Genomic DNA, 23,040 nt, shown 5'->3' on the forward strand with positions numbered 1-23,040 from the left:
ATTTAAAATTTATGAATCTGAAATAGTAATCGATCTTTTGATTCAATCATTCATTAGTTCCAAAATTACGTACAACCATCACATGAAAGTTCCTATTGATATGGCTTTCGTTCGTGGATAAATTTATATTTTTAAACTTTTACATGTCACTTGCAGAATAAATATTTCCACTTCGAATCAATGATTTAGTTTTAGTCTACCGGAAAAATTGTAAAAGAAATTATTTATTTGAAAGTCAATTTGAAAAAAATAATATTTGCGAGGAAATTGAAAATTGCAGTTCGTATTTCCGGCTTAGAAACAAGACGTGTCATCGAAAAACACTGCATTTGAAGTAGATTCAGTTTCAATAGTGAGCTAGAGAACTCGGTGACGAAAATTTTCTTTGCCTTTGTCGAGATAACGTTGTATGTAATTCAGTGAATAATACATATAGTAACAAGTGAAGAAAGTTGAATTTTTCAGTACTTTTTCGGCCTTGTCAGGACAAGCTTACGACTAGCACCGAAAAATTCAACTTTTCATCACTCGTAACAAATGTACTACTTCGGCATATGATATTTGTATATCATCGTGTGACTATCAACATATTTAGAGCCTAAAAATGGCTTCTCACTTAAATTCTCTACCTAATGAAGTACTTTTCTTTTCACCGAGTTGCATACAACGTTGCATACAATGATACGTTCACAATGTGATGCTGAGTAGTGAAATAATAATTATTAACACAGCCTCTGTAAGCAAACCGTGAGAAATCTTTGTAATCTTCAATTATTTCAGCCAAACAAGAAAAATATGATAATATTGAACCGCAATTTAGTTTCTTATTCTGAGGTTCAAATCGACCAAAAATTATGAGTGCAGCCACCTAGTGGTAGACGAAATAATATCCCCAAAAATTCATTCAACATTTCCCACTTTATACATCTTTTCGATGTGGATATATATATACAGAAATACATAAATAACAAAAGTCTCGTTCCCACCGACATCACAGCTCTCACCTCCCTTATCGATTTTTCACATACCCCAATCCAGCTTCTGTCTAGCCTTGTGTATTGTATATGTATAATACACAGCTTATACATAAAATATCTATGTGCGAACTCGGAGCACTCTCATATTTATATAATATACATGGATGTAGAGTTAAGTATAAATGGAGAATGTGCCTTCAGAAAAGTTTACCAAGTAAGAAGAGATATCTAAACGGATGTCTACCCCGTTAACGACGTTTTCTCTTACTTTCTGGCAAAAGTTATTTAATAAATATACATTTTATTGTATACTTCCTTCTTATATTTCACTTATACTGCAATTTATGCAATTTGTAAACAAAAATTATATCAAAAATTCGTTGTCGTTAGTGGGTCAAAATTGCAATTTTGAAAACCATGGTTTTTGCCATTTAACAGGAGAAAAATTTCTCATTGAATTCCAAAAATGGCAAATAAATGCGGCTAATTCAGATTTTCATATTTCATTATTATATTAAAAACGAACAAAAGAATGGACGAAAGGAATTTAAACAAAAAACGAAATTGCATAATCGTTTTCTACATCAGAGATTAAATTAGAGGTGTGCATCGTCGATTTTAGCTGGTGCAGGCCGAGAACCAATGTCAACCAAAAAAATGCCATCGGCTTGAAAACAATGGTTATGCACGAATCGGACAGTCTCCGCTTTCATTCCGTTTACAATCTAAAATTGAACGATTGACGCACTTCAAGCTAAAATGCTTCAAACTTTCTTCGTCTTGGACATATTACTGTTCAAAGATGTCGAACTTTCGAACTTTCGACTTTAGCTGGCTGTAGCTACGTGGTCAAGTTGTCGAGGGAAGCCATTTCAATACGAATTAGCTTAGAATTAGTCCCTCTATCCGTTGCGATAACAATCTGTATTCAAATTGACTCGTCGGTTCCGCACGGCCATGAGTGCCGGTTCTCCGAAACGGCTGGAAAATTTTGCAAACTTAATGTGGTTCCTTATAGTACTTGAGTCCCTCAATAAGAATATAAAAAAAAAATCAGAGGTGGTGTCGCGACTCTATTTAAGTTTTGTTCAACCCCACCGTCGATTTTTTTACAGAGCCAAATTTTTGTAGGTACACTGTCACGTTTCAGGACTCTATCATGCCCGCACGTTAGTAAGCGGGCGTGACGCAAGTCCACTACTAAAAATGTTTTAACAAAATTTTTTTGAGGACGGTTTAGAGTACCATTAATGCCTCAAGTGTGTTGACACGATTCAATTCTGTCACCGTTTAGTACACAATCTTCTCTTTCATTTGGATTCACTTTATAGACGGATGAACCAATTCCTAAACGGATGAATCGATTCCTAAACGGATGGTAGTGCGATCCATGTTTTATTTCACTTTATAAAGTAAATTTACTTTCATTTTTGTTCATTTTAGTACACAATACATTTGCAAATCAGTGCGAAAAATCGCTTTTTAAACATACTTTCGTGTATTCGAAGTGTTAACAAAACGGATCAACCGTTTTTAAAACGGAAACTCGATACCTACTGTGCGATTAGTTCCTCGTTTGTTTACCAAGGGGAGAAAATAGGAAATCCCAACCAGAGCGAAAGTTTGCGGCCGCAATTCGCTGGAGTTGTAATTTCCTATATCTCTCTGAGGTGAACACATAATTTTTTATCGGTGCGTGGCCGTTTTTATCCACGAAACAAAAAGATAGAAAGAGAGAAAAAAACTCGTGGTTACCCTATGGGACAAACAAGAGTCGAAAAAATCAAAGTTATCTCACTAGAATTCGCGTCAACAAAACCCCATCACAGAATTTGAATTGAGAAAAGAAGGTTATTCACGCGACTTGGATGAAATTTACAAGACGGATTCGATTGAATCTTAGGCTAATAAATATAGATACATTCGAGGGAGTTTGGGTATAACTGGAACGATATTCATAGCAAACAAATTTTGAGAGACAAATGCTTGTAATCTGAACCGATACGCCAATAAAATGTTGAATACAATGTCGTCGAGATGTCTACACTCGGCTGGCTACTGCCGAGAATTTTCGATCGGCGCACACCTCTAGCCCAACTACACCAACCTTACTTATATTTATTTAAATTATACCTTTTGAACTCATCGTTACCATAGCTTTGCTCGAGGATGATATCACTGCGATTTATCATGACTACCTTACCACAAAAATAGGGGAACCACTGAATATACAACAAAAGACGACTAGAGCACCAATAACTTCTAATAATGCTTTTCGTTGTCTCCTTATATTTTGTGAATGTAGAATGTAATGCAAAAAGGTGTTCGGCGACAAAAACTGGTGTCGTTTACGAGTCGCATAGGCGATGAAGAAGAAAAACTTTTCTTTATTTCATGTAAGGGTGCAACCAATAATAGAATTTGCTTCCTTCTTATCAGACAGAAAGAAAAATGCATTTGTCTCAAGTTACCAGTAAAATCTATTTTCTTTGAATGTTTTATCAAAACTTTGCAGTCATTTCATTAAAGTTTCCATTCACTTCACCGATTTATGTAACGTATAATCCATACCACCACCATGTTATTGTTTTCCATTATGATAGAAGCAACAATCACCGAGAACTTTTGCAATTACAGTGAATTACATGTTTATGTACCTACCACGAAAAAAGGAGGAAAAATTGTCGGAATGTCATTTTAAGAATCGACAGTTTTGTTAATAAAAATACCAACTTACAGCGCAGACTTTCTGAACTAATTAGATTGGTCAGAATGAGATTGTCCATTTCCAGACCATGAAACCATGAAATTTCCAAACCATGATCATGCGAATCTGGAGACCGTATATGTATAGACTGGTAGTAGGATAATAATGCGAGTGAGCCTATGAGTTCTTTGTGCGAATCACTTAAACTTTCCCGTCCTTGCTAACAACCTATCCAATTTGGTAGGTCACATGACTTCGTAGGATCCAGCTAACTGAACGTGCATATCAATTGATAAGAGACATAATGATGACGATATGAAGATATTGGACAGACCGCACCGAAATTTCAGAAATACGACGAATATGAGTCATTGAACAAGAGACTCAGTTTTGATTCTCCAATTTGTCCCATGTGGCCAGTCTGACAATATTCAATAATGAACGTTCTGGTGTAAATTATGTACAGAGAATGTGGATTATGCCGATGTAATGCAAGTTGCTTTGAATTTTCCATCGAATTTGTTGTTAAATTCCAACGAAAATTAATATTGGATGCCATGGAAACATGGACGACAGCGCGTAGATTTAGTTTCGAATATTATTACTTCTGTCAATTATTTTCTTCTGGTAAACTTATTGTTTTCGCAAAATTTCAATTTAAAATTCATTAAAGACGGAATTTAACTAAAGTGATGCACAAAGTAACTGCGTCTAAAACGTAGCATATAGAGTGGTGTTTTCATTCTTAGCACCTTGCTCTGGTTTTACCCTCTTCGAATGTGTGGTGTATCTACTCTTATTAGCTGCATATATACATTAAAAGATTTTTGCTCCAGCTGAACATACACGTCTTTTGATAACGAAATGAGCGCACAGCAAAAGCTTTTACTTATGCACTATATAATATATATTGAATGTTTGGCTGCATATATGTGTACGTAACATCGTTGTAGACGATATATGAAGTTATAACTTTGAGGTTAGACAATTTCATTGTAATTATTTTGTCTCTATTGCTTCTCTTTCCACATTATTTAAAACCATTTCACCCTGAACTTAAATCAAACTTTGAAGAACCACCCCCCGATTTTATCTTATACAAAATACGTATATTGCCTCGGCGTTGTATATATATGCAGTATATGCAAGCGTACAGCATATATATCTTGTTACGTGAAGCGAATTGAATGTGTTCTGTGGTAATATCGGTATATATTGGGTATAGGTTACATTATTTTATACACAGAAAATCTTCCTTACACAAGTTGATATATTGAAATTTGCTGTTTGGTGGAAAACATAAAAGTTATACATAAGTTTTCGATATTTGTTGAAAAGTTCAGTGCTTTTCGATTCTTCTTCTTTTTTGTTATTAAAAATCAGATGGTACACATTATTGTCGTATATACCTCTAATGCTGTAATGCGGAAAGCAACGGACTGAAACATAATTTAAATGTTCCGAATAAATCCAATTAATACTGATTTAGCATAACGGTCATAGACCCGCTATATTTTCGGCATTTGACCCCATGTGTCGTAGAATTTGAATTTTTAGTAAATAAATGACAGCAGTAGTAACAGTCATTCTAAGACCTTTTCATGTAGGTCGAAAATCGTTCTTTTCATCGAATTTCATGAACGTTCGATGGTCTTAACTTGTCAATTTCAATACTCGGAATAAAAATGAAAAGCCACGCTTCGCCTCAGATCAACAAAAAGCACGGAAGCTCAAATTTTCGATTATTTTTTCACTTAATGTAGCTTGCCTTTGAATTTATTTCGATACAAAGGCATTGTGTTTGTCGACCAGCTGAAGATGTTCAGCTGTTGCTTTTGGTTTAAAAATTGTATCTCTTGTCGAGTCTCTTGTTAAGTAAATGACTACTCTTGCATTTTACGTACAGTCAGAAGCAGTGAAATTTCAGCATGAATTTGCTTCAGCTATTAAAACCGTATAAAGACCAGATAGATGCTAATATGACGACTGGGTCGTTTCGACGGATAGATGAAATATCTCGAATGATTTTGAATTTGCTCGAGAGAAAGTGTATTGAATTCTCTATCAAAAAACCAGCTGTCATTCCACATATTCCCTCCATCCGTCGAAACGATAAAGACGTATAAAGACATTTGATTGGATGTGTAAACCAGCTGAAAAACAGCTGAAGCAAATCTATAATGAAATTTTACTGCCTCTATCTGTATGTTTCAACTTTTCAGATCAATTACTAAAGTTTGGTTCTGTAACCAACGACTTTAAGTGTCTTTTTCTCGCGATACTAATTCGTTTAACAAGCTAGTAATACTGCTTTTTATATGAATATTTAGTCAGTACAACCAACCCTGTAATCGCCCAGTAAGCGAGAAAAAGACAATATTTTTCGAAATTATGTTTAGCAGAACTATTCTTCCGAGAGTCAGACTACGGTTGAGCTAAAGCTTATAAAACCCTGGTTATAGAATATTTATCAACGAATAATCAGAACTGTTTCTATAGAACTAGTGCAGCAAGAAATGTACCCACAAAACATCTTTCTCGTGAACCGACATTTTTAATCAGTTACTGAAGTAAAAGTCATTTAGTTCAATGAAAAGTTTGCGAACTAGTCTGTCAGTGTTTATCTTTGCAAATTCAATTTACGCTAAAGGGTAACAAACAAACAAACATTGGTTCATAGCTTCAGCAGCATTTCTCGACATTAAAATATTTCAATATTTAAATACTAAGAAAAGTTCACCAGTAAGTGTTATTACTAGTTGAATCGCAACGAAAACTTTATTGAAACAAAATTCTGAGAAAATGTTTTTCCTTTGTCCACCATTTTCATGTTAAGTGAATATTGATATACCGCTGCTATCTAGTCAGCGTTTTCTTTATTCGTTTTTTTTTTCGTGCTAAGTAAATTCCAGTTGATTCGCGCTTTTTGCATGCAACAAGTGAAAAATTCCAGTTACCGACCCATTGTAAATAGATACGGAAGCAAGGCAGACATAGGCTAAATTAAGTTAGATCTTTGAACAGCATTCATGTTGTGAGCTCTAGCAAACGGAACATTGTAAAATAAAATTTATCGTTTCAAGAATGGAATCTATCTGACTTGATGAAACTTAAAATGAATCTTTAATAACTAATTGAATTTCAGCAGCATATTTACTTTCCTGTACAGCTGATAGAGTCTTTTGTGTATAAGATGAATACTTTGTATAAATAGCATCCCGCACTGTTCGCATCTGACTTTTACTATTTGAAACAAAGTGGAAATTCAATTATCAATCGTAATTTCATTTTCAGGTTTATTATGCGAAGAAGAAGCGAAGAGCCCAACAAACACAAGGAGACGATTCGTCACATAAAAAAGAACGGAAATTGTACAATGATGGCTATGATGATGACAATCACGACTACATCATCAAGAATGGAGAGAAATTTTTAGATCGCTATGAAATTGATTCGCTTATCGGTAAGGAATTTCTTTTTCTTATTTTTAATTTCATTTTTTTTTGTCGTTCGTTCCATCACACACATTGTGATGGTTCGATTCTATGAAGCTACGTAATATTCCGGAAAAGAGAAACCAACCCTTCACATAGTTCTCAATATCTCAATAACCGTACAATTTTCTTGCCTTTATGCCAGAGACATCTCTTTAAATTGATTTTGTATTTGAACTTAATCTACCATTTATTTACTAAACGTCGTCGTATAATATCGTCAAGCTATTTTATACATAAAACGTTTTGTTAAACCGTTGAACCAACGATACGTATAACTAATTCTTGGATATTTTTTTCTCTTCCTTTCTCTGTACCATACTACTGGTGGTGCTGCTGCTGCTATTGGTGCATCGATAACATCTATAGGTAAAGGAAGTTTTGGACAAGTTGTCAAAGCCTTCGATCACGAGGAACAATGTCACGTAGCTATCAAAATAATTAAGAATAAGAAACCGTTCCTAAATCAGGCACAAATTGAAGTCAAACTGCTGGAGATGATGAATCGAGCTGATTCAGAAAATAAATATTATGTTGGTGAGTATAGCAATTTTAGTCCATTTTAATCAGAAAAACGTAATGCTCGTTAAAGTTGCATCCATTTCAAAATGTTGTTATGATTAGGGAAAATGCAAATCGTCAAGAGGTCAAACATCTTGTTTGAATATAATCGATGAAAAGTTCTGGCGAAATAAATTCAAACAGTGCATTGAATCAACTGTCCATTTTAAAAATGAAGTTGATGACGTTCAACACTTCGAAATGACCGTGCAAAGGACTTTATATCGCACCCGAGTGGGATTTATCAGAATTTTCGAAGCTAATTTTTCTTCGTAATTACCATTGTGAAATTCGGAGAGATAAGTTAGAACTGAATTGGATTGAGATGAATTTGGAAGTAATTCATTTGATAATAATCCAACGCACCTTACTAAATAAATTTGATCAAAGGACGATGACAGATTATGAATCCGAATGCTTGGCGGAGCCAATTTATGCAAATAAAAAAAACACGATACCTGTACTTAGTGCTGAATACAAAGGAGCAACTAAAAATCTGTTACGATTTCCGATTAAGCTTTTCTGTTTTTGGTCAAAAGTTCGAACGATTTACGTACATGTCAAATATCACGATTCTTAGTGCACAACGCAAATATAATAGTTAATTTATGACATCGAGTGCAAAGTATTCTAAATTATAAACGCCCAATGTATGTCTGCTTATCTGTTTATCTATTTATCTATTTGTCGGTCACAAATTCCCAGCGTGAAAAAATCGGAAATAAAAACCCCAGGCAAAAAAATTTGGCAAATTTGGTGCGACATCTGTGTGATGAGTGTGGAATTTTTTTTTGGGGGAAAATTTGAAATTTTTTTGGGTCAAATTTTTTATTGGCAAAGTCTTAGAGTTTTGGGAATAGAATAGGTGAGTGTGCGCAAAAAGTGGAAAAATTTGGGCACTATCAGTTTTTAGACTTATCTCGGGAACTGTGGCAGATGGAAGATTGGTTTCTTCGGCAAAGTCTTAGAGTTTTGGGAATAGAATAGGTGAGTGTGCGCAAAAAGTGGAAAAATTTGGGCACTATCAGTTTTTAGACTTATCTCGGGAACTGTGGCAGATGGAAGATTGGTTTCTTCGGCAAAGTCTTAGAGTTTTGGGAATAGAATAGGTGAGTGTGCGCAAAAAGTGGAAAAATTTGGGCACTATCAGTTTTTAGACTTATCTCGGGAACTGTGGCAGATGGAAGATTGGTTTCTTCGGCAAAGTCTTAGAGTTTTGGGAATAGAATAGGTGAGTGTGCGCAAAAAGTGGAAAAATTTGGGCACTATCAGTTTTTAGACTTATCTCGGGAACTGTGGCAGATGGAAGATTGGTTTCTTCGGCAAAGTCTTAGAGTTTTGGGAATAGAATAGGTGAGTGTGCGCAAAAAGTGGAAAAATTTGGGCACTATCAGTTTTTAGACTTATCTCGGGAACTGTGGCAGATGGAAGATTGGTTTCTTCGGCAAAGTCTTAGAGTTTTGGGAATAGAATAGGTGAGTGTGCGCAAAAAGTGGAAAAATTTGGGCACTATCAGTTTTTAGACTTATCTCGGGAACTGTGGCAGATGGAAGATTGGTTTCTTCGGCAAAGTCTTAGAGTTTTGGGAATAGAATAGGTGAGTGTGCGCAAAAAGTGGAAAAATTTGGGCACTATCAGTTTTTAGACTTATCTCGGGAACTGTGGCAGATGGAAGATTGGTTTCTTCGGCAAAGTCTTAGAGTTTTGGGAATAGAATAGGTGAGTGTGCGCAAAAAGTGGAAAAATTTGGGCACTATCAGTTTTTAGACTTATCTCGGGAACTGTGGCAGATGGAAGATTGGTTTCTTCGGCAAAGTCTTAGAGTTTTGGGAATAGAATAGGTGAGTGTGCGCAAAAAGTGGAAAAATTTGGGCACTATCAGTTTTTCGACTTATCTCGGGAGTTGTGGCAGATGGAAGATTGGTTTCTTCGGCAAAGTCTTAGAGTTTTGGGAATAGAATAGGTGAGTGTGCGCAAAAAGTGGAAAAATTTGGGCACTATCAGTTTTTCGACTTATCTCGGGAGTTGTGGCAGATGGAAGATTGGTTTCTTCGGCAAAGTCTTAGAGTTTTGGGAATAGAATAGGTGAGTGTGCGCAAAAAGTGGAAAAATTTGGGCACTATCAGTTTTTCGACTTATCTCGGGAGTTGTGGCAGATGGAAGATTGGTTTCTTCGGCAAGGTCTTAGAGTTTTGGGAATAGAATAGGTGAGTGTGCGCAAAAAGTGGAAAAATTTGGGCACTATCAGTTTTTCGACTTATCTCGGGAGTTGTGGCAGATGGAAGATTGGTTTCTTCGGCAAGGTCTTAGAGTTTTGGGAATCGAATAGGTGAGTGTGCGCAAAAAGTGGAAAAATTTGGGCACTATCAGATTTTAGACTTATCTCGGGAGGTGTGGCAGATGGAAGATTGGTTTCTTCGGCAAAGTCTTAGAGTTTTGGGAGTAGAATAGGCCGGAAAAGTAAAAAAGTCGGGAAGTTAGAATCGGGTGTTTCAATTAGGTTTTTGGAATTATCTCTGGAACTATGGGAGATGGAATATTGGTTTCTTCGGCAAAGTCTTAGAGTTTTGAGAGTAGAAGACGGCGGCATTAATGAAAAAGTCGGGAATTGGGAATTAGCTGTTTCAATTATGTGTTTGACGGAATTATGTGTTTGGCGGGATTAGGTGTTTCACGGGATTAGGTGTTTCATGGTATTATGTGTTTGACGCGATTGGGTGTTTAACGGGATTAGGAGTTTCACGGGATTAGGTGTTTGACGCGATTGAGTGTTTCACGGAATTAAATCTTTGACGAGATTAGGTCTCAATCTTAATTCAATTCCAAAATTTACTGATCTTCAGTTGAGATCTCAACTCAACTTAATTCCTAACTTTCTTCTCGCCGTAAAGGCGTTTTGTTGGTTCCTAGGGAGCTCATCATTTTATGAAATGTAACGTAACGGAGTTTTGTTCGTCCCTACAGAATTCATCTTTTTACGAAATGATTACCAATTTTCTTTGTACATAAAAAGCGGTTTAACACGCCGAGCGATCCGGCCCATTGCCCCGGAGCGAAGCGGAGGGCCGCAATGCGAGCCGGGCGCCGGAACGGTGTCGGTAACTTAGGAGTTATTTTTTTTTCTTTCGCAACGTCTAATAATTAGTCTGTGTAATTTTTGTTATAAAAAATTTCAATTTACAGAACCAAATTATAGACGGCAACTGAATTCACCCTTTAATAAATTGTATTATTGTTGGTTTGTCATAGAAAGGTAAAAAATTGGTTCTGGAGATATTATAACTAGATATGGAAATAATAAATGTATGGAATGGAGATAAAACATATTAAAAAGTTGAGATAACAATTTCAGAAAAGAAGATAACATCAGAGATTAAAAATTTAAAAATGGAGATTTCAAATGGAGATAAAAACAACTAAAAACTGAGATAAACAACATGAAAATGCAGAAACTATGAAGTATTTGACGACATAAGGGGTTAGGTGTTTGACGGGATTAGGTGTTTGACGGGATTAGGTGTTTGACGGGATTAGGTGTTTGACGGGATTAGGTGTTTGACGGGATTAGGTGTTTGACGGGATTAGGTGTTTGACGGGATTAGGTGTTTGACGGGATTAGGTGTTTGACGGGATTAGGTGTTTGACGGGATTAGGTGTTTGACGGGATTAGGTGTTTGACGGGATTAGGTGTTTGACGGGATTAGGTGTTTGACGGGATTAGGTGTTTGACGGGATTAGGTGTTTGACGGGATTAGGTGTTTTTCGGGGTAGCTTGCTAGGCGGCGATGTGGCGCGTAGCGCCACGGGAGTCGACTAGTTTTTGTAATTATGACACGACTATTCGGCCTTCGTGTGCAAACTTAACGCCACCAACATTTTCATTTTTGTTCATTTAGCTCATTTTCAGTAATGAAACAGAATGCAATTCACCCAGCTGTTGCTAACAGATTCATTACGGTGTGACACAATAAGATGTTATAGTTTGCGCCGACCGAAGGGATCTACAATTACCCAATTTTCTTTAACTTCAGTACAGTCTATCAGGACGAAGTGACTAAATTTTTTGAGGACACAAATTACGCACATTTTTCAGGGAAAAAGTGGTCTTACAAATACGTACGCTTCATCCATTTTAGAAATTTTCTTTCTAAGGAGCAGTGGGTCCTAAGCTCGTAATTTTTAACGTGCGTAATTTGTGAATGACCCCTAAGGGTGTTCTTAATGGATCTATAGGAAAACATTTCTCCAAATTTTCCTAGAGTTTTCCAGATTTTCCTTAATCTTCCCAAAAAATGTTTTTTTTTTTTAATGTAGTAAAATTCGTGAAAATTCTATAATTGGAAAATGTTTCCTCAAAAACCGTACTTGATGCTCTTTCTGGGTGTGTAGTTTTGTTTGATTTTTTTTTGTAAAATGTATGAAACTTTCAACAGGCGTTTCTGCTTCGAAAAGCGTAGTCACTAGGAAAATGGCCCCGAATGCCAGAATTTTGATATGAATGGAAATGGTCGGCCCGAACAATTAGCTTAGTTGTATCTTTTCACCTCATGAATTTAAGGCTTTTTGGCTTTATAGCAAAAAGATAAATTTGATAATATCGCTTTCCCTCATTTCTTTTCAGTCAAACTAAAGCGGCATTTTATGTGGCGCAATCATTTGTGTTTGGTATTTGAACTGCTGTCTTATAACTTATATGATCTCCTGCGTAACACAAACTTCCGAGGGGTTTCGTTAAATTTAACGCGAAAATTCGCTCAACAACTTTGTACTGCTCTTTTATTTTTAAATACACCAGGTAATTGAAGATGATGATGCTGTTCGGCATGTTCGACATGGAATTATCTAAAAATCCAAATTTCCAATTTCAGAACTAAATATAATTCACTGTGATTTGAAACCGGAGAACATTCTTTTATGCAATCCGAAACGGTCAGCAATAAAAATTGTTGATTTTGGTAGTTCGTGCCAATTGGGACAGAGGGTAAGTTTTTTGTGTTACAGATTCAAATTTTCTTCACAGACTTAATCGATCGTATCTCCCTTTCCCAAAATCAGATATATCAATATATTCAATCTCGATTTTATCGATCACCGGAAGTGTTACTCGGCGTCGCATACGATTTGTCGATAGATATGTGGTCGCTGGGCTGTATATTAGTAGAAATGCACACGGGTGAACCACTGTTTTCTGGCTGTAATGAATCCGATCAAATGCAAAAAATTGTGGAAGTATTGGGCGTGCCACCGAAGCATATTCTCGATGCGGCGCCGAAATGCCGAAAATTCTTCGACAAACAGGACGGTGTTTATGTGGCGAAACGAAGTCATAACGGCCGTAAATATAAGCCGTCTGGTTCGCGGAAATTGCACGACATTCTCGGAGTAGAAACGGGAGGACCGGGCGGACGGCGAGCTGGTGAACCAGGCCATTCAGTATCGGACTATTTGAAATTCAAGGACTTAATTCTTCGGATGTTGGATTATGATCCGAAAACTAGAACCACACCGTATTATGCCTTGCAACACAACTTCTTCAAACGAACTGCGGATGAGAGTACGAACACTACAATTAATTTAGCTAATTCAGTGAGTACCAGTCCGTCAGTCAGTTCGCAACAAGACCAGCAAAGTCATGGTAAAGAATTTGTTTTATTTGTTCCTTTGATTGAATCAAATTTCTGTTGAAATATTTTTTTCGATTTTTGTTTTTGTCTGAAATTTGTTTTTTTTTCGAAATTTTTACTTTGATTTTGGTTTTCCTTAGATCATTCTTTAAATTGGCATTCGTTACGTAAACTAACACAAAAATGGCAGTGCATACCTTTCAAGTTTTTTAATGAAAATTAATTCAAAAAATTCTGTAATTCTGCGTCGCAGGGTAGGCAAATTTATTCCCATATTATGTTACACTGTATTTTAATCGTTCATAAATTCAATATGCTGTGGTCATTCCCCGACAATTTCGGTGGTTTTTGTTGGTGACGTAGACAAGATGTAAACAATGTTACCATAATTTGTGCTAGTGGTGAACGGGTCACCTGACATTAAAATACTCGTTATTCATATTGTCTCGTAAAATCTAGATTTTTCATTTTTGAAAGCTAAATTTTGTGTCGGGCTCGCGGTTTCAGATGGATTTTTTTTTTGTGGTCGTTACTCTCTGACGAGCAACCAATGAACTTCCGCAAGTGAATGTGATACGTTCATAAATATTCCTTTTAATGATTCTGGTAGACTTTCTCTATTTACTTGCATTACCGCATGAGAACAAGACATACACACATAAGTGTATATCAGGGACTAATTTTGGGATACAAATTTCCAAAAAATTTTCGAATTTTTACAAAAATATTTCTTGGAAAAATATGGGAAAATGTGCAAAAAAATCTAAGAAAACGTGGAAATTAGTCTTCACAAAAATAGTCACTGATAGTAGTACTGTTATCACATGTGGATTGTAATGAACAGCACTGGATTCACATTGCCTGTTCATATGTCTCCATGTATTAAAGACTTTGGAGATTTTTTTTGAAGACGGTGGACCCGAAGAAGAGTCGACCTGTTCATTTATTGTCATGTCTTAAAGTTTGCTAAATTGCTTATCATCTGCGTTGAAATTTGCAACTTGCTCCTCCTGCTGTACCAATGCAAAGAGTTATTCTTTTGAAGATCAACTTCGAAAAATTGGACTCATTTAAGTGTCTTTGACCGTAGGCGTTGAAAATAAATGGAAAGTGGTTTCTGCGCTTGCAGTTCAAGGTATGAACTCAAAACCAATACCCACTAAAATCGGCCAAATTGTACAAAGTCGATCTTCAAAATAATCCTTCAATCAAATTTCAGTCTTATTTTCAGCTGACTTCTACCTGGTTCACTCATACAAACAAAACTGGTTGTGTGTGTTTATACGGATTTAGCGGTACACGCATGCGAGTAGTAGTGGTACAGCCGTATAAACAATGTTTACTAGACATGCATAGCCACTTGTGTTCGTGAGTAAGTCAGGTGATAATCAGCTGAAGCTTTAGACTGAAATTCGATTGCCCTTTACTGTAAGAAATTATAGCGTGCGCTCCGTTTGAAGAAACTTTAGTTAAATGTTAGTATCATCAAGTACCCAAGCACCAATATAAAATTGAATCGATCAAGTATGACCGTCATCGATCTTTTAGACATGAAACTTAAAATGTCTGGACTGCCATTGCTCACATAATTCATTAATTTTTTGGTTTTTATTCATTCTTTTTAAATGCTAACACTTAACATAACCACATAGACACACACACCATTTTCATTTTCTCAAAAACTCCCGCTGTATGTTGATTTAATTGAGACTAAAAAATAACATCCAACCAAAATATGCACCCCCTCCATTCTCTTCTTTTTTATTTTTATTGTAACCGCTCAGACGATCGACGATGACTCGTAGTGCCTCGGGATATATCAACCACACAGAATCAACAATACAACTACTAAATTAAGCTACTTTAATTGAACATAAATACAAATTTAAGTGAATTTAAGTGAAAATAGGTAATTTTTGTTTTTTAATTTTTAAACTTTTAATTTAAGAGGAGTGCTACCGGTTCGACAAGTGTGTATATAATTCTTCGGAATTATTCGTAAAGATTTCGATTTATAAATTCAATCGGCAAAGTCGTTTCCTTTGACCAGTTATTGGGACGAAATCGACAGTCGTACAATGAGATCCGTTCAGTAACGAAATGAATGAATTTTATTCAAAAGATAATGTCAAACTAATATGTTTTGAAGTCTGCTTTAACAGCTGGTTCACTCATTCAATCATACTGCTAATGAGTGTTCATAAGTACATGTTACTATGAACAAGTGTATAAAGTGTATTTGGATGAGTGAACCAGGTTTTAGAGCAACTGAAGCAAACAGACACAAAATAAGTATCAGAAACTCAGTTGATTAACTCTATATTTGTCCTTTCGACTTGTATTTACAAGCATTTATGCTTTGTGGAACTATAAAATCAATCAAGACAGTTGGACAGTCCTGACTCAGGACAGCTACTTACGCATTGTCGCTCTAAAATGACAATGCAAAGCAGTAGAAAGAATAATGCTTCTATTCGAATGTTTTAGAAATATCTTGAGAGTCAGTACATCAGTTCTGATCCAGCTCTGCCACTCTGAACTGAAGTGACATGAGCCGCAGTTACACTTTTGAATCCGTTCAGAAATATGTCATAGATTTGTATGAGAATCGTTTCAGCTAATATAAATTCTGAAGGAAGCGCTACAGCTGTCTTCTTTGGAGGCACGCTTCGTTTCAAAGTTTGTGCAGTGCAAAAATATGATGCGGTTAATACGTTTGGTACTTTCCTACAAATATTTCTTTGAAATTTGCATTGAAATAGATTTAATTTGACTGGTTAAGCTTGCCCAACTGACAAAGGAGGGTAAAATTTTTAAGCCAATGGTGTCGATAAAATCTAAGTTCCAATTTACACCCTCTAATAACCTAAAATTTTCCAAAACATTCTCGTCTGTTGCTGCATAATTGTAGTTCCATAGGAAGGGTTTTGCCATAGCACTGCTTCTAGCATTAACACACGTATGTTACACGTCAAGAAGCCGCCAAATTCTGTCACATTTATGCGTGTACACTTTTTCCCGCATGCACGAAAGTGATGCAAAACCTATTCTAATACAGTCGATGTCAGTGAAGTTTAGGTATGATACATACAAAATTGCTCGTCCGTCTTTATGCAGTTTTACCACTAACACGCGCGTGGCAGTTTTGTTTGTTTGAGTGGACCAGGTGTAAAACAGCTGAAGCAAACTCTGGTCTAAATGTAACTGACATTGACTGTACCATCAGCCTCCAAATGTTTTTTTATGTTAATGCTAGAGACAGTGAATTTACCCATTTCAGCATTACTTGCGACTCCTCTCATGGAAATTACTTTTGCAGAAATGGTTGCTACGGAAACTGTTGCTATGAAAACGATTGCCATGCAAACCGAACACATACCGCATCGTTTCTATATAAATTACCACAACTGAATACAGGTTACATCATTACTTTGAATGAATCCTCGATTTGGACTAGCCATCGCTTTTATATTGCCGCCAAGAGCATAAAAGACAGAAAAAAAAATGTTTCTCGTGTATCGTTAGTTATTTTGAAGTGAAATAGAAACGAATTTGCTGAATGTGAAGAAATATATAAAATTCTCCATGTCCCATGTAATTACTTAATTCTTTTACTGTGCAGCACTCCTCTTTCACGATAAATTTATTGATTCCGTAGAAATATTTGTACACGAACGTTCGGAACGGAAACTATGTTAGCCTAAAGACGTTACACTTTTTTATCCTGCATTTTGCTTGCTTTGTATTTGACTGCAATACTTTTTTTTTGTTTGTTTGTTTTCATTCAAAAGCGTACCGTAATTGTACACGACAAACAATGTGATCGACTATCGGTTATATACATCTCCGTCAAAACATATTTACACTTTCCGCATCGGTCTGGCTTTTACATTTTAACTCTTCACCTAATCAACACAGGTATAACACTTCAACACAGAAATTTTCATAAAATACCATTCAGATACCAAGTAATACCACAATTAGGCACATTTTGATGTTTTGCAAAATTGATTGCCTTCGATCAAAACATTACTTACCAATGGAACAAATACTGGTAATGGTACTTATTGTGTGAAATTTACCGATCGAGGCGTAATCCACCAATTATTCCATTGCAAAGTAAGGTATTTTACTCAGAAACTTGAGGTAAAGTTTCGGCACCGTGAAGTAAAGTTAACTTTACCTCACGTTTTTGAGTAAAGGAATTTGTGATATAAAAAACAACTTCGTGGTAAATGAATAATGTGTGGACTGAGTATCGCGATAAAAATAATCTGTAACGGAAGAGCAATGCTAAGCTTCAAAAATTCACACCAAAATGCCTTTTCATTCCTCTCTATCTATTTTTGCTTATTCACAAAATGCGATTGATCACAAGACAACAGAAATGTCAATTGAAGTGTTTTAACAGAAGTCATAAATTTCGAAAATTAAACAACGGGTCGTACAGTTTGACCGACATCTGAGAACAATGATGGTACAAAAATGAAAAATGTGCTGAGCAGCAACATAATAAAGTTTCACACCTGAGACCTACAACGAACGATCTACGTCTGCTCGAAACAAACAAAAAGAGATTTGACCAAAAGTCAGCCCTTTATATTAAACCAAGAGCGGGCGGTAAATGTGTCGAATTTCAAATCAGAATAACATCCCGATCCGTTGTTACGAAAACTCAAAATCAACATATTATCCCACACACATACAATCAATCATGCATGTTAACGAAGTAATATCGTTGTACGCTTATTATAGACTACCCATAAGTCCACACTACAATTAACGATAATTGGCAATGCCACAAAATCCATACGGTAATAATGGATTGAATTATTACGGCATTCAACCCCATTAGGTTAAATTGCAACTGTTATATATATGTTTTAAGTCACAAAGGGTTACACCTAACACCTCGGTGCTAGCATATTATGTAAATGAAAGATTTTCGAAATTAATTTCATTTTGTGTGTTTAACTCTCGAAAAATAGCAACGTTTATTGACAGCGTGAAATGGCAAAACATCAATTTCAATGCATGCAATAATCAAAGTACGGGAAGCGGCTTACCGTTAAATCAAATTCAAGCCTTTCTTCTATGCCCTTTCAAGTCAGCCCGAGTCAACCTTCATGTATTATCTTTGTATGTGTGTACCCTTTGCCATATTCGACACATCAATTTTTCACTCCGGTAACAATTTCAAAAATATGTCACGTGAATATGTCCTGTTTGTTCGGCTCTTCCGAAGAAAATAGTCTTCGGTAATGATTCATGGCGCTTCTTCCACTATTGAAAGCGTTTCTTTGTCAGTGTGTACTCATTAAAACCCACACATCTGGCTAAAACATGAAAATATGGTTGCAAGTTAATTACAGAAATATTGAGGGACTGGTTCAAGTGTTTGTTCGTATTAACGAGAGCTTCTTTCGGTTTTATTTAGAAGAACTTGCCAAAATATTTACCGAAGTTTACCAGAATACACCAAATTTATTTGTGGTAAATCTTGAAAATAGTTGCCTTGTGAAACGCGAATCGCATTCCGAAAGTGGATTGCTGGCAATAATTTTGTCCTTTCTACAGCAAAATCATGTCATTCTCAAGATCGGTATTGTAAAACCTACGTAAGAAGACTCTGAGCAATACTCTCTCTAGCAAACAAACTCTCAGCTCTCTGTGTCAAATTCACATTATATTTCTTTGTATTCTAAAAACACTATTTTACATTTTGACTGACTACGCTCTACGCTGTAATTTACATTCAAATTCCGAAGGCTACTTGAAACTATCACCACCTTTATAAAAGTAGTTTGTTTGCTAGAGAGAGTATTGTTCTGAGTGAATTCAAGACATTTTTATCGTCGTTTCACTTAATGAGTGTTATGTTCATCAGGGTATGTTAGATGAAAAACACAAATTAAATTAGAATCAGCATGCATCTCAAATTGTTTTGAACTCTTCCAACCGTACACTCTATTTGTTGGTTAAATCTAAGAACTCACTTTAAACTTTCAACTAAATCAGTGACCAATGCATGAATCAATCATCGAAATATAATTGCATGACGCATCAATCATTTCATCATTAGTGGTCAATTTTGCCTTGTTTTAAGTTTGGTAAAAGGAAATTCAATTGTAACACGAAAATGTTGTGGAAACACCAGCCTCTGGACATGTATCACTAGTCGGACACCTATTGTTCTTTCATCTTTCATTGATAAACTTTTTTTGAATGAAAGATCATTAGGTGTTCCACTAATGGTAAATGTCCGGAGACTATAGTGGCGCAATGGTAGTTAGACTAAGTAATCATTATATTTCTAATAGTTAAAAACATAATAGTGCACACGGATTCACAAGCCGCCAGTCATGAGCGGAATGAAAGTAGAAGAATCAGAGACGATACCTTACCTGACTCAGTATGTAATATATCTAGATTCGTGATGCTATGGTTCATACGAACACTACCCGGCAATAACGTTAAAGCTAAGAGTTTCTAGCTTTTCCGACATTTGGTCTGGGAATTGATCGTTATCAGCTCAGCACTGAGTCTATTTATCTGTAACATACGATAATATCGACGTGTATCCGCGCAGTTATATCTTTTCGATGATGACTGACACTGTTGTTCCGTTCTTTTCAATGTTTCATAACCGCTGAGTCGGTGGGTATCCCAACTGAATGTCTTTCGAAATTTATTAATTCCATTTTGCAGTCTCAATATTGATGTCTGAACCATATATCATGGACCGTTATTCATTCTGTGTTCAACGTACGTACCGATAAAACGCTTATGTGTGTTATCAAGAAGCTGCTTTATGCACTGCATTTGTTTAGAACATTTGTATGGGTTGTTAACAAAACTATCAACATTGTAGCTTGGTTTAGCCATTCGGGTAAATTGCTACCACACACTCCATACTCGCTACTGATGCTTATCATTCCCAACTCAGACAGCCGGTCATAGTGGTATCCGTATTTTCTATTCAATTCCATTTATCATGAAATCTATCGTCTTGTGTTTTTCATGTTTTTTTTTCACAAATAGTGGATTAGTTGGTTCAGCATATAATGCATATGATTGTTATTACCCCAGATCGATTGACGAGATAAATTGAGCTAATTAAATGCTTTTCCTTCTACCATTTTCTTTTAAGGTATGTCAGTCCAACAACAACAACAACAACAACAACGTTCGACGCGCATCGACCAAATTATGAAACTATTCCCCGAACAAAATCCACATATGTCACATCCTTCTCAACAACTTCTGCTACAACATCAACAACTATCAACATCAAATCAACCATCATCGAATATATTAGCGCTATCCGGATCTCAAAGTAGCATAAATCAAAGTTGTAATTTTCCTCTTGCCATGGACTGTGACCCACCAGCACTGAGTTCCACAAACGTTCGATACGGCGGACACGTACATCGTGGCCGCTTTCCCGCATCATCATCGCTAATACAAATGCAAAATGCTACCGGCCACCGACCAAACTATCTGAGCGGTACCTATGCACCAGCATCATTGCCGATTGAATTGAGTGGCCAAATGAGTGGCGGTGGAAATGTGAACAGTGGCTATCCATTGAATTTATCTGGCACGGGTGGTGGTGGCGGTGCTAGCAATTCATTAGTCGGCTATCCATCGTTTCCAATGACTGAACCCACTTCCATTCAAATGGTATCGAATTCGAAAATCAATGCACGTACAAATGTGTCATCCGGTAACGATCGTGACGAATCGCCGATGATGTGCGTTCAACAGAGTCCGGTGGTCATACATTGAGTGCAATAAATCGGTGTTTTAAAGACGATTGATTTCTAATAATTGATTGAGTGTGTACTTTGTCGTTTGTTTTTGTTTTGTTGGTTTTTCGTTTAATTTTTGTTCACTATCGTAACGAAATGATGATGGGGTCATTGAGCATAACTAAAAGCAGCTTTTTCTAAAAAAAATAAAAATAAAAAAGATTAAAAATAAAAAGCAAAAAAAGAACAATTTTTAATATAAAACTTTAGTGGCTAAAACTATAAATTAAATGAAGAGAAAAAAAAATCATGAAGATTTGTAAGAACACTTAAAAAAATAATTTTAATAAAATAAAATCGACGATTAAGATCTATTTTTAACTTAAAAAATAATTATACGAAAACAGTAAGTTCTACATAATTCAATAAGTTAAACAACACACAACACACTTACGATGAATATTGAGTTTCTTACGATAAAATATAAGTAAAATTAGTGAAAAGAAAATGCCTGTGTAAAATAAAACTTGTAATACAAAACCAACAACAACATTGAAATTAAATTAAATTAAAAGAAATGAAAAAATGTTCAGCGAAAAACAAAACATTGTCGCAAAAAAAAGCTCTAATAAAATAACGGCATACACAATATGGTCTCTAATTTTTCTTTCTTTGTTTTTCTAATTTTATTTATGAAAATTAAATAAATAAATAAACCAACCGTGAATGGTATAACCCATTATGAAAATGTTTTCATTATTTAAAACAAAAGAAGAAAACTAAAAAACAAAAAATTATGAAAAACATCGCTTAGGAACATTTGTAAATGAATTCAAAATATTTTTAATTGACAACAATGATTTAAAAAACAAACAAAAAAAGTATAATAAAATCGTAAATATATAAATGATCATGTAGTTCGATTTATTTATTCATCGAATTCCCGTGAATCAATTCTAAGATGAGATTGGCGCGTCGAGGTTTTTGGAAACCCGATGCGAACCCAGACCAAATTAAATGTTCGAAACCCGAAAACCCAAAGCCAGATGAAACTGAAACCAGGTCCCAATTACCTTTTTGAAACCCGACAGTCAAAACCATGGTGGGTTTAAGAGGCACCGGTACTTAGCTAAAGTTGTAGCCTTTTATTTCATTTTTGATATCTTTTCATCAGAATCCTTTTCGAAAAATGTACGACCGCATTGTAGTCGTTTCTCAGAGCCGGTCAAACAACTACAACCAATAGTTATTTGTGTATCTGTTTTGGACGATTGTTTTTTGGCAATTTCGCGAGTTGTACATGCGAAAGTGTCTAAAATCAATCGTCCAAAACAGATACACAAAAAAAAATTTCATGTAAGGGGTCGAAAACCATAGAAAAATCTCAAAACTCCCTCATTTTCGGCCCCGACACATGAAAAACTAATTTTTATTTAAATCTACCACATTCGTGGTCATTATTACGGTAGGGTGGGTCGTATTTTCATTTTGTTTTTATTTTAAAAGGCCTGGCCCCAGGCTGTACTCAGAGTTGACCAAGGAATCCGAAGCAGCAAAAAAAATAATTACAAATTCATTTTTCCCTTGCCTCTAGGCTCATTTTTGATTTTTGGGTTAGTAGCATGAAATTGCACACAATGTTGACAGATATCTCGGGCAGTTGGGAACAGAAGACATTGCTGCTAACTGTAGTTAATAGCTGAGGAGTCAAGCTATGAAATACCATAAGAACGTTGTTGACCTTCGCCTTCACTCGAGCAGAGTAACTCTGTCAGTGTTCCCGACTAAGACTTTTCGACAAAAAATTTCAACTTTATTTGCAAATAAAATCGACAAATCATGACATAATACGTCGTGTGAGGTATGTCTGAACAGGTAATCTCATAGAGAATCCATTGCAGAGAAGATTGTTGAAAACGAGTTGAA

The 23,040-nt window shown here is 35.7% G+C and overlaps 1 protein-coding gene across 4 annotated transcripts in view; it reads left to right on the forward strand.

Annotated features, from left to right (window-relative positions):
* The window catches only part of LOC119068101 (serine/threonine-protein kinase minibrain), a 60,090-nt gene extending 38,068 nt beyond the window's left edge, over nucleotides 1-22,022 (forward strand). For all 4 annotated transcript variants that reach the window (XM_037171728.1, XM_037171806.1, XM_037171569.1 and 1 more), the window contains 6 exons: nucleotides 6,979-7,147; nucleotides 7,548-7,715; nucleotides 12,361-12,534; nucleotides 12,608-12,720; nucleotides 12,795-13,374; nucleotides 20,514-22,022. In XM_037171728.1, coding sequence (XP_037027623.1) covers nucleotides 6,979-7,147; nucleotides 7,548-7,715; nucleotides 12,361-12,534; nucleotides 12,608-12,720; nucleotides 12,795-13,374; nucleotides 20,514-21,151 — 1,842 coding nt within the window. In that variant the 3' untranslated portion in view covers nucleotides 21,152-22,022. The remainder of the gene's footprint in view (nucleotides 1-6,978; nucleotides 7,148-7,547; nucleotides 7,716-12,360; nucleotides 12,535-12,607; nucleotides 12,721-12,794; nucleotides 13,375-20,513) is intronic.
* The last annotated feature ends 1,018 nt before the right edge of the window (nucleotides 22,023-23,040 follow it).

Source organism: Bradysia coprophila, chromosome II, assembly GCF_014529535.1.
Source record: "Bradysia coprophila strain Holo2 chromosome II, BU_Bcop_v1, whole genome shotgun sequence".
Taxonomy (NCBI): domain Eukaryota; kingdom Metazoa; phylum Arthropoda; class Insecta; order Diptera; family Sciaridae; genus Bradysia; species Bradysia coprophila.